General features: G+C 41.3%; 1 protein-coding gene across 3 annotated transcripts in view; it reads left to right on the top strand.

Moving 5' to 3' along the window:
* nrg3b (neuregulin 3b) overlaps positions 1 to 5,182 on the top strand; it is a 167,815-nt gene extending 162,633 nt beyond the window's left edge. For 2 of the 3 annotated variants that reach the window (XM_061706754.1, XM_061706753.1), the window contains exon 9: positions 4,198 to 5,182. In XM_061706754.1, the coding sequence (XP_061562738.1) occupies positions 4,198 to 4,765 (568 nt within the window). In that variant the 3' untranslated portion in view covers positions 4,766 to 5,182. Of the gene's footprint in view, positions 1 to 159 lie in introns of all 3 variants that reach the window. The other variant, XM_061706755.1, reaches the window with a different exon arrangement.
* Positions 5,183 to 12,460: the final 7,278 nt, after the last annotated feature.

The raw sequence follows: 12,460 nt of genomic DNA, 5'->3' as shown, positions 1-12,460 counted from the left end.
TGTACTGTGGTAGGTTGGATGTGTGCCTTGAAGGGGCGTGGCCTAGTGGGTGACATCAGGAGCTGGAGTCGGGAGGTTAAGCAGCAGTGGCAGAGGGATAATTTGTCGGGCCTCGGTATAAACTGTTTATGAAATCTGAACGTGTGAGTTCTCCTTCAGGTCTCGCTGTCACAATTCATCGGGAGAACAGCGTTGATCCCGAATGCGGGGGCACGTCCTGATAACTGGCCAACCCGGAGACTGGCAGCGCCGCGCGCTGCCCGCACGCCGCCTGCTACTTCGTGTTTTATCTGCAGTGCTTCTCGATCCGGGGCGGACGTACAACAGTGCAGATGCTAATTAACAGATAAGAGAGAGTTCCAACATGACCAAAATGTTTTCATTTGTGTAAAGTCTTTCAAAACAATAAGCGATATGCAAACAATCAGGGTCGAATACAATCAGTTTCACAATTCCAAACAATTTATTTTTTTCCCATAGAAAATGGGTGAATTACAAATGACCCTAGAATGGATTATCCAGGCTTTTAACTTGAGTTCAAGTGTAAAAACAATAAAATGTTCAGTTTTTATTTTATGACAACTAAAGTTGAAATGTTACGAGAAATCAATGTCATAATTTTATGAGAAAGGTTGCAATTGAGAAAAAAATTTAAATAAAAAAAAAAGTTCAAATTATTCATAGTTTTTTTGTGGATGTAGTCATAGTATTATGAGCAAAAAAATATAATTTGAGAAAAAAATACTTCATGAGAATACTTTTAATTTCAAGAAAATATCGTAGCGTGAGATCTCTTCTCATCTCGCAAATTTAGCAGGGTCAGGCCTGGTTGGTACTTAGATCTGTTAGACTCTATAAAACCATATTTTGGTCAAATTCAAAGAACTGAGGGACATTTGATTTGAAGTTGGACTGTGTTAAACTACATCTCACAAGTACAAAAACAAATTCTCACAAAAGCCAAATCTGCGAGGTCCATCACATTCTTATTTCCCCGGGAGAGAAGAATTTGTTTCGTTAAACATTTCCAATCTCGTTGGCCTTACATAATTGCCTGCCAGATCTACCTGATCGAGTGAGGTTAAAGTGGCCTCATTTTGGACAAAAGGTGCAGCGGAGTCACATATTGGATGTCCGACGTTGACAAGATTGATTTCAGAAACTTTCGTGCTCACGCAGATCTCAAGTGTAATAAGATTAAAGTAGGTTATGTAGCACTTCCTAAGAAGAATGATCCAGAATGTCAAGGAGCGCCACAAGCTATTCCTAAAAAACAACACTAAGAACACAGAATTATTTTCGCTTTTACTTAAGTTGCCCAGGCAAGCTTGGTGTGTAAGGAAGTGCTTTTAGTCGTGTCTCTCAGAAACAACCTAATTTGCTGTCAGACTGTGCAATTTTATCAAAAACGCCTGTCATTAAAGAAAGCAGCGGTGTCCCTCACGGTGCTCCCGTTAGCACGCTGGTCTGATTGAACAGCACGGCAACTCGAAAGATAACACTGCCTGCTGACAAACTCCTTGTGACCTATTTCCAACATTTTTTTTGCTTGTTTTTTTTTTTTTTTTTTTTTTTTTTTTTAAACAAAGCTTCACATAGCCGAGCAGTTCTCCATCCCAGAATCGGCATATCCCCAATTGAGGTTATGGCTTTTGTCTTCATTTGAAAGAGAATTAGTGTGAAATGTGCTCTCATCAGTCACTCAACAGACACTCGCAGTCATGTTCTGCAGTGCTTCTGATGACATTTCCATGAATGCTCTAGGGGATTGAGTCTTGCTTTTCGACTTCAAATTTCATGGACCAGATCTTACTTAATTTGCAGAATACCCTGGTTACTTGATATGTCCACTCGAGGAAAAACAAATGAGCTCCAGGCAATTTAAGCTCAACTAGTAAATTGAATACATTTCAATCTCATTAGCCGTCAACACAGTTCCACCCGTTGATTGCTTGTCCTCTAGCAGGTTAAAGTGACCTATTTCTGGACTGAGCAGACATACAACACCAAGCTTCAGAGCAGCCCCCACTTGCCCAACTCCCCCCCCCCGCCCCCCCCTCCCTTCCTCCCTTCTTCCCAGTTGCCATGGATACATAGTCTCATCTCTGGATAGGAGTAGTGGGAGGTGGATGGTGGGATGAGGGGAGGTAAAGTGAGGGGAGATTGTGACGATAGTGCAGCAAAAGGGGAAGATAAAGACAGGGAGTGTAAAAACAGGGTTGAGCGTGGCGCAGCAACTCGGGAAGTGCCCCTCCACGTTTTCCCATTTCGAGACAACAAATCACCCGCTGAGCGTTGTCACTTTTATTATCCAGCATCAAAACATATTTACCCGTCGCCGATAAGAACAGAACTGAAGGCAACTTTGCAATTGGATTTATTTTTAGATATGTTTTCATCTGCCGGATTTACCTCCAGCTTGCATTTCCCCTTCTAATACCAAGGGGAGTGGGGAAGTAATTCAATTACATAAACTTGGTTATGGTACAAACAGTCTCTGAAGGCTGGCAATAACAGCGGCTGTCTCCTCAAACGGGGGGTAAATCTAAATGTGAACCCAGGACCGGGGAACAGCATTAACTCTGGTGCACACCAACTTCTCCACTCTCGATTAGTTCTTTGCTGCTTTTCAGTGGAAGTATAACACACATTTCACAATGATTTGCAAGTAAATCAATCCCATTCACGAGTCACTATGACCGATTTTTAACATATTAACCGATTTAAAATTTTGAATGCGACATGCGACGAATTGACCAACACGGCACACCTAAGAAGAATGGTCCAGAATGTCAAGGAGCTCCACAAGCTATTCCTGAGAACACAGAATTATTTTCGCTTTTACTTAAGTTGCCCAGGCAAGCTTGGTGTGTAAGGGAGTGCTTTTTTGAATTGACCAACACAGCACACCAAGCACATTACCATATCTTCACGAGGACTTTCTCGTTAATTAATAGTTTCTGACCTGTGAGAGGCTGTGTGGTGGCACAAGGCATTCAGACTGCCGTAAAATACAAAGAAGAGTTCCCGGCAACAATTTCAGCTATCTTCCTAATTGGCCATTGTTCCGTTTCATGTCACAATTACACAGAGTGACTGGCCCAAACTTTTTGGGATCGTAAATATTTCTGATTGTCAGCCGCGACTGTTTTCCGAGCAGATTGGGAAGGAGAAATCATGCTTACCGACCCCACATTCCAGGATACTTGATCAGAATAATCTTTTAAGCACGCCGGACACTGAGCGACGCAGCCGAAACCAATATTTGTGATTTCATATGTACCTGTGGCTACAAGGCAAAGCGCAAAATCTCTTGTTGCTGAAATTCACAGGTACAGTCCACAAATGCGGCGCTGATCATTGCCAACAGCCTCTCAAAATATCCACACATTCTCCTTTATTCTCACCCGTTTATTCTCCTTTTGGCCTTCCACCCCTACCTTGACAATCGCACCATGTTTTTGTGGTTCAATATGAAATACTACTGTACAGTACATTGTATGTGGAGCTTCAAAACCCAATACAAGGTTGCCATTTTTTCCATTGCAGCACGTCAAACTGTATGCTGTACTTAATCGTTTCGGATTGCCATAGTCCACTTCAGTTGCCTTTGGCCGCATTGCTCGGTGTGCGGCGGGCCTCTTAGACAGCCGATAACTGTGACTTTGCTGACTTTGATCGGAAAGGGAGGAAAACTCGGAAAACTAATTGTTGGTATGTTTACCCATCTTAAGGCGAGGTCATTGCACCGGACTATTGTAATATTAGTCATTCGAACTGCTCTAAGTGCTCGAGGACTCTTTTGCACAATTGGCATTACCAGATAACGAGCAACCCTTTGTTGCTCAGTGACTGTTTTTCTCAATGTCTTTGTCTCAAAAGTGTTCTCTGTCAATTGAGTGTCTGTTGTCGTACTAGAGTGGCTCCAATTACCGGAGACAAATTCCTTGTGTGTTTTTTGGACATACTTGGCAAATAAAGATGATTCTGATTCAACATTCATCTAGAAACATAGATTATGAATAATTAAACAGCAATTAAAGAGATAAGATTGCAGAGATCGTTTTGTTTTGTAGGAGAAAAGCAGCTTTATTACCGCACCCTGGCACTTTTTATGAGAAATATCTGATGCGGTGTAAAGGTCACCATCATAATGACTTGTTCTCTAATTCCTATTTCATTCCCTCCCGCCTCAAGGTGTGATCCGAGCGGGGGAAAGGTCGGCGGCCTCCTCAGCAGGACCTCTCACTTTGCCGCGAGAAAGGGATGGACCGAGGTGCCTTGCACTCGCCTGGATAAGGGAAGCAGCTTCCCCCCGCCCTCGCTGCGCACCCGTTCTGTTCCCATCATCCCCTCGCTGCAGGCGTGCGACCTTGAGGGACGGCGTTTGGATACGACTTACCAGAACACAGAGGGGCGTCACGTCCCTACCGGCAGCCCTTCCTCTCCTCCCTATGAGAGTGCCGTGCCCATTAGTGTTTGCCCTCAGACACCCTCTTCCTCCTCCTCCGTTGAAATGACCATAGAACTCGATCAGGCATTAAAGCAGAAAAAACTTTCTAGTCCTGTGACGGAGTCTTCGGGTTCTCACATCATCCGCGGGGGTGCTCTCAAGGCCGGGATTGGACAAAGTGGCCGGTACTCCGCCAAAGAGCAAACAGGCACTGGAATCCGAGGTTTAAAGACGGCGGGCCAAGGTTATACCTCAATCAAGGACCCGAACGGCCCTTTGGCCATCTGCAGAGGAAACGGAAATTCGAGTTGATTGGATTCACTTTGGAAAGTTTCAAAGAAGTCGGTCCCAATACCTTTGCTGTTTGGCAGGTGGGACCATCTGTGTGGGCACATGGACCAATATTGGCGGCCGTTTGACGAACAGCTTGAACTGCAAAGGACAAACGACAAAAAATTTAAAATACGCCAACTCATGATCCAAACAAGCACACATTGTGAATAAATTCATAACAGGACAACAAACTGTGAGTGAGAGCTAAACTTGGGGTGGGGGGGGGGGAACACCACTATTTAAAGGGAGCTTCTACCTAGAAACCAAAATAGTGTGTCTCTATGTTGTTTCTCTATTGTAAAAAAATGAAATTATACAGTATATGTCATCTAATATATGTCACATAGACGTATATATATTTGACATGCAATTGTGACAAAATAAAGACTAAGATAACAGTGGTAATTAAGTGCTTTGGTCATCTTAATTTAATTTCCTCTTTGTCTTTCTTTAATACCTATGTAAGACTTGGGAGTGTCTATTCCGGAATTGTGTCACTTGAAAGACGTAGTCGTCATTGTAACAGATATCGTGAGCTTCAAATGATTTCCTTACGCAGGATGGACTCACCTCATGTGAGTAATTATCCTTCAAGCCTTCCCCCATGGCGAAATTGGCTCGTTTTAGGGGCGGATCTGGCTCATGCAGTGCGCCAGCCCTCATCCCACGCCGCATACTGCTGTTCCAATGGCAAAATAGACAACTAATGATTTACTTGGTTCTTTAATTTTACATATGATGAGTGGGTAGGCACTCCAGAGACCGAATTATTTGTATACAAACATTTAATTTTCTATAATCTGTCCCCTTCAAACAGTTCTGGTCAGCTTTGACTCAAAACGGCGCAACAATTAAGAGTACAAGCCTTTATGTGCGATTTATTTAGATACATTCTTTTTTTTTTTTTTTTTTTCGGCGGTAGCTGCTGAAAACTAACTTTGTGCAGGGCTTACAAAAGGATATGAGAACAAATGCTTCATCAGCATGCAAGCGTCTTCAGTCTATAACGCTTACACATTACTTCAATGAGAAGACTGAGCCAAGTCGGCGGAGTGGGAAAGATAAAGCAATTATAAACAGGACCTTAGAATAGGCGATATCCTTAGAAAACGTTAAAAATTCTGTCAATTGTGTTGATTTAAATGTTGATTGATTGATTTGCCCTACTTGGCTGCCACCAGCAGAGGCGCTGTTGAGTCAGTCACAACTTGGTTGCCTTAAAGAGGAACGTTGCACTATTCCTCTGGCCAGTATTATTCTGCTCAATTTGACACATGCAATATCGAACAGGAGTCTCTCTCCCCTTAAAAATATGTTTCCTAAAATAAAGCTCAATAAATCGATATATGTAACTTAGTAACTTAGTCACGTGTACACAATAGCTACTAATTTGTGGTGGAATATTTATTCAAAAAATAATTGATGAATGCAAAATGCAGTGCTATTTATCGGATTGCAACATACCATTAACTTATTGACTACATTGCAAACTTAACCTTTGGTGTTAAATTTGGTTAGCAGCCCAAAGAGTGCAATTGTTGGCAATTGCCTAAATGTGATGTTCTTTGAGGTAGCAGTCTACTGTACATTTGACGGTAGCTAGCTATGCCTACACCCTGAAAATGCCACAATATACAGAACAGCTCAGTGTCGTTATATGAATTCCCATGCTAGGAAGTGATGCCGTGGACAAGCCCGCCGCCCAGCTGCCGGTTGAGAAGACCTCCACAAGTCTGTTAGCTTGTGAGCTAGCTGGTTGCTATCTGATATATTCCAGCCTCCGGAGGCTTTAAACAGATATATTATTTTTCCGGCCCAAACATGGAGAGAACATAACACAAACCCAAAAGTACATCTCTCTATGGTTTATTTTTTACTTGTAGGGGGCACGAGTTGGTAAGTCCATCTCAGAACAACATGAGAGGATGTTTGATGATAGGGCTACAGTACTCGCAACGATAGCCTCCAAATCAAACGATCTCATCGCCACAAATGAGCCAAGTTTGTTGGATTCGAGCCCGGTTGCCGACAAACCCGGTCGCCATCCACTCGCTTCACATCAGCGTCGGTCGCTCGGCGTGAGACAAATGCTAATGTGGCAGGAGAAAGAGACGTTTCTCCCCCTCGCCAGATGGCCCGAAGATTAGGAGGACAGCAAGACGGGGTGTGTGCAGTGCTGCAAGACTTGTGATGATGTCGGTAAATGCCTCTCACCAACTCACCTCCACACGGGATTTAAGGAGACACTTCACATTTCCAGTGGCCGTGTAAGACTCCAAAAAAACAAATGTCATGGTTGACATTGGAGGAACCTGAGCAATTGTAGCTATGCTGACCACTCGCTCACTTTTTGGGACTGAAACGTAGTGCTGGGAAATCATCGAATTTGATCATTGATCACAATGTCCATCCATCCATTTTCTATACCGATTATCCTCATGAGGTGGCAGGTAAACTGGAGCCTGTCTTGGCTAGCGCAGTTTACCACAATGTGCAAATGTTAATTAGCATGTAAGAAGTCCTTTAAAAGTATCACTATATCTGATATTTAACTGTATCCCTCAAATCCTTTTGGGTTTTTTTTCACTTGAGTAAATGAGTCAATCTTTTCAAATGAATTCATATGCATTCAAAAGGAGTTAACTGCCCATTTATTTTCCTATTTCAAGATTTCAACTTTGAACATTCCCTGGAATTTTGCAAACCAGTTGCCTCATAGTAGGGAGGGTAAGATGAAATATTGTTTCGCAATAAAGAGCTAACCACATGCCAAAACAAAACTCAACAGCAAGGCCTAGAAAAGAGCTCATTCAACGAAGAAATTGTTGCTTTTAGATTCGGTCATATTTCTCAAACAGGGACGGATGCACTGCTGACTGAGAGTGACTGACACTGACTAGGCTTTCCCACAAGGCGCGTTGACCCCGTGCTTATGATTGCCGGGCATTGCTGGGCCAAGACCCCCACCGTCCTCTGGGAACACCCGAGCGAGACAGATTTTATCACAACCTCACACACTGTTTTGGTCGCTGCTATAATCTGACATTCTCTATTATGAGCGAGCTGTCACATTTTAATAGTCGTCAGAGTTCCAAATAGGGCAAGTCTGTTAAGATGGAGAAAAAAAACTGTACGTTTATTGTCTAATTCAGTTGATTTAAGTGTGCTTACTGGTTTGGGAACACAGCCACAGATGTCCTTTTTGTTCCACAAGAAGGTATGCGAAGTCAACAATTTTTAAGGGATGTCACTTGAGGCAACAGAAGGCTTAAAGATAAATTATGGATGTCTTATGCTGATGGCTTTTAGTTTGTGGCTGTCCTGTCTCACTGAGCAAAAATGCTCTTAATTAGGTGAATGAGTGGTAATTAACTGTACTTGCACAAGAGAAGACGGTAGAATGCATGTATCAACATGAGCCTCCTGAGGAGTACCACAGGGATCCATTTCGGTCCCATACTGTTTTCCTTTTTAACATTGTTTAACTGACAGAATCAACAATTCAACCAAGCAATTTTCTTAAAAATAAAAATGTCCTCCAGTTTGAGGAGAAAATCAATCATCTTGTGAAAACGACATTGGAAGAGAGTATTGTATACCCCGTTACCCTATCCAAAAGTATGTCGATGGTTCGAAACATTTCTATATTATATACAAGCAATAATATATAAATAATACCTGTATATGCCATATGAATAGATGTTTAAAAACAGCTTTCCTACGCAAAATCCGAAAAACCCCGACTTTTTATGTATGCCTATGTATCATAAATACTGTATCTTTTAATAATGTTCAGCTCCTTGGGCAACCTATTTTTTTATTTATTAATTTGGGATTTTAAAGCTCTAGGTATATGCATAAATTTGAATTTCTACATGTTTTTTTTCTGTTTGAGAACATCCCAATTAGCATTTCAAAGCATGAGACTATTTCAAATAGCTTCGCAGCTTTCGATTTGTGTTTAATTGGATTTGCTTACACAAATCAAGGTCAAGGGTGTATTTTGCTGGGAATTTCTCAGCACATGAGAAACCTCCAGTGTTTAAAATGCAATCATTCGGTTACCTAAAATATGATAGAGTGACATCCAGATCTACTAAACTGATACTGGTGAAACTCAATGAAGTATTACCTGCGACTCACTAAAAGTGAACATACAAATCTGATGGCTGAAATAAGTCATCTTTTATTGATGACTAAAGAGACTTGGAACACAGTACAGATGTAGGATCTGGCTTACTATTCTGTCATTTACTATACACTTGCGAGATGATTGAGGCTCAAAGTAAAGATCAAACCAAATGTAAAAGTATTAAAGGTACAAATGTTTGTATTGGGAATTGAATTGGCAGGTGAGCCCCCCACAGCACCTCATTGTTCCTGAGCATTCATGGAATAGATTGACCTCACCTGCCCTTCATTACCTGAACACTCACCAGCTGCTCCGACTCCCCGCTTGTTTGTTTTTGAAAATATTATTATGAACGCTCCCTCTATTTCCATATATCCCCAAATCCAAAGCTAAATTCAACTCCTAACTGAGTGCAGCTTCTTTGTGCTCCTTTGCACAGCTCAGTGTTCGCCTTAAAAGCCTCCGAGACGTCCCAGTGGTGGAAAGCGTCACATGCTGGTGCACAATCAGCTTCAATTTTCAAGCGTCGGAGTTTGTATCTTTGGTTTGATTTGCAGCGCAAAGAAGGGAGCGCGGACGTGGGCAGATGGCTACTTGTTTTGTTTTATTCCAAAGAGAAGAGATAACCACACTCTTCATTGTGAGGGATGAATGATCTTTAAGAGCCGCATATGTCAAGTATATAAATTTGAAGCGTCATTTCATGGATGAATAACCCAGTCTTTCCTGCTTACATGCACGCTAGAAGCGTTCTTAAGTGTTACAAATGAGGTAGATGTCATTTTAACATGAGGGATTTTTCCAGACGTTTTTTTGTTTAAAATCTATTTAATACTTGCATTAGAGCTTTCTGTTTTAAACATATAAAGATGCCCTCTTTTGTTCAAATCAAATGTTAACAAAGTACGGTATTTACCATACAATTGGTATAATAATAATGATTAAAATAGAGTCATTAAATAAAAATTGAGGTTTCATATTTAGTCATTTTAGATTATTTTTTACGTTATAACTTAAATATTTCGATGTAACAATAATGCAAATTAGACTATTACTACTACTACTAATAATAATAATAATAATAATATCAAAGTGTGAGGGATAGGTTTCATTTTTATTTTTTATTTTTTTCATATTATGTTCATAGTATTTCACTTTTGTGTAGATTTGTCCTTTAGCAGTGATTTATCATCAACAAATTTTACCACATTGTGGCCCTATTGATCCAAATTTTCCAAATGTATAGGCATCTCACAAAAACCACAAAAAGACTAAAAGCTCCAGATGCAATTAAAGCTCTGTAAAGTTACCGTTTATGGTTCACTTTTTCTTCACCTTCTTTTCGCTTCCTTTGCTTCGCTTGTGGACAATGGAACGAATGCGTTCAATCGATCCTCTCCTCTCTTGACAGATCAATATAGATGTTATTCCCATATTAGTGACAACAAATGGAGGGCTTTCAGTGTAAAAGGTGGTCAAGTCCACCCCAACAGAGCAACTAACTGAGAGTAGTCATGTTCCATGCGTGGTGTGAGTCGTACATTGTACGACAAAGTGCTTCATTGGAAAAGTGGAGCGCCTTTCAAGACCAGCTGGAAATACTTGGAAAACATAGCAGGACTCCTTCAAGTTTATGAAGCAGCTGGCCACGAGGCCGCCCTTCTCAAGAAAACAAGACCCCCGAAACTGACCCCAACCCTCATAACACCTGAGCTGTTGTCTTTTTAAATCTTAGTCCGACCGGTCAATGTCAAACTGAATCAGTCAGTCCAGCACAGTGGCTCAGGATGTGTTTGTTCATTCTTCAAGTCAAACTATTTGAATTTTTCTCTCACGTTGACTCTTGCGACTTCCTGTTTATCTGTCTTCTACACCGATTATGCATGGATCAGACTACGGGACAAATTTGGTCTCCCACGATGGCATTATGTCAGACTACTGCCATAGAATCTGGTCGCATCTCGGTCAGAACTCTGGCAAGTCTACACGACATATTTACGATATCACCATATCCTATCTTTTACAATCAATGGGTTAAACTTGTCAAATCAAGCTGTTGGGGGGGGAAAAAAAATAATGTGTCAATGCTACCGGATAGAACCGTTAGCATGGCGGCAACATCATCAATCATGGGGGAAGATGCACTAGTCTTGATTGCGACAATGTTTTGTATTGAGAAAAAAAAAAGAACAAATCAAAAACAAATTTGTATAGTGTGGACCCCGGGCTGTCCATTCTTCGAGGACAGCCTGAGGTAATGTTCTCGTACTTTTAATCAATCAATCAATCAATCACGCAGAATGGAAGCATTTTTTTTCTCTCATTCCAATCAAAATTGGACTTTTTCCGATAATCAGGACAAATCTCAGCATTTTCCCTCCCCGATCTACTTGGATGATCGTAAATGTTAAAGCTGTTCAAAATTTACGATGGAAAATTCTTACGCGTGTTGCCAACTCAGTGTAGTTAAGAGATAAGCTAACAGTTAGCCTCGCTAAATCTATGTCTACTTGTCTGGATGCCTTGCGGCAACGCATTGCCTCTCACGGGTCAGTCTTGGTACTGCGGCAGATGTCCGGCTTGTAGCCATCGTATAAGATGTCGCGTGAGACTTGAGACACAAATCTCATGAGACTTTGAGACTTTCTTTTAAGACTTGAGCTCATTATGGAGATATAACTTTGTTTTATTTGAGTATTCATTTATTTTTTTCCATTTTGGGGGCTGCACAAAGGAATACCATTGAAGGCAATTCAAAGAAAAAAGCTGTGATCACAACAATACATCAAAGTACCAAAACATTAGAGGATTAACTCTGCATGTGCGTGTTTTCAGACACTTTTTCTGATGGTGCGAAGAGAAGAAAATGATTATGCACCACAAGTTACCGTAAGGTAAGACGACTCATATTTTAACGTTGTCCGAGTACCTTTGTCCAGTCTTATGGAATGTTTCAGTGTCGTGATAGTTGGAGATGGTTTGGTTGCTACTCCCTCTTTTACTGTATTCCAAATCTACCTGATCTCAATGGGAACTTCTGTTTTAACAATCAACCAAATCAAATTGGACCAATGTCACAAACTTCCAAGTACAATTGTGAAGCGAATTCTCACGGGAAATAGGTGAACCCTTAATAGACATGAGACGGGACGAGCACTTTGAGAGAAATGAGAGATACATTTGAATTAAAACTTGCATGCAAGGAGATAGATAGTTCAAATACAACCAGGTTGGCGGCTCCTAAGAAGTGCTTATTTTATAAGCGCAAAGAAGTATTTTTCTAACACGAACAAAGGTACAGTAGAGGAAAGGAATCCAGGCCTTAAGCGCCGTTCCTGTCTACTGACAAAAAGCCCCAAATGTTTCGTTAGGCGAGCTCACATCAGCGCACATCCTGCTGCAAACTTAAAAAGTGTTATTGAGCTGAGAAAAGGGAAATTGCCTCACAAAGGGTCCCTCTGGAGCCACTTGGTCTGTTTTCAAAAGGCCCTCTCTATTCAGATGCAGGAGAGAGAAAAAGTGACATTCCTGTAGTTGGGAGT

This window comes from Phycodurus eques, chromosome 19, assembly GCF_024500275.1.
Source record: "Phycodurus eques isolate BA_2022a chromosome 19, UOR_Pequ_1.1, whole genome shotgun sequence".
Classification (NCBI taxonomy): Eukaryota; Metazoa; Chordata; class Actinopteri; order Syngnathiformes; family Syngnathidae; genus Phycodurus; species Phycodurus eques.
Note: the sequence above shows the minus strand (reverse complement) of the source record. Positions and strands in the feature narration are given on the sequence as shown.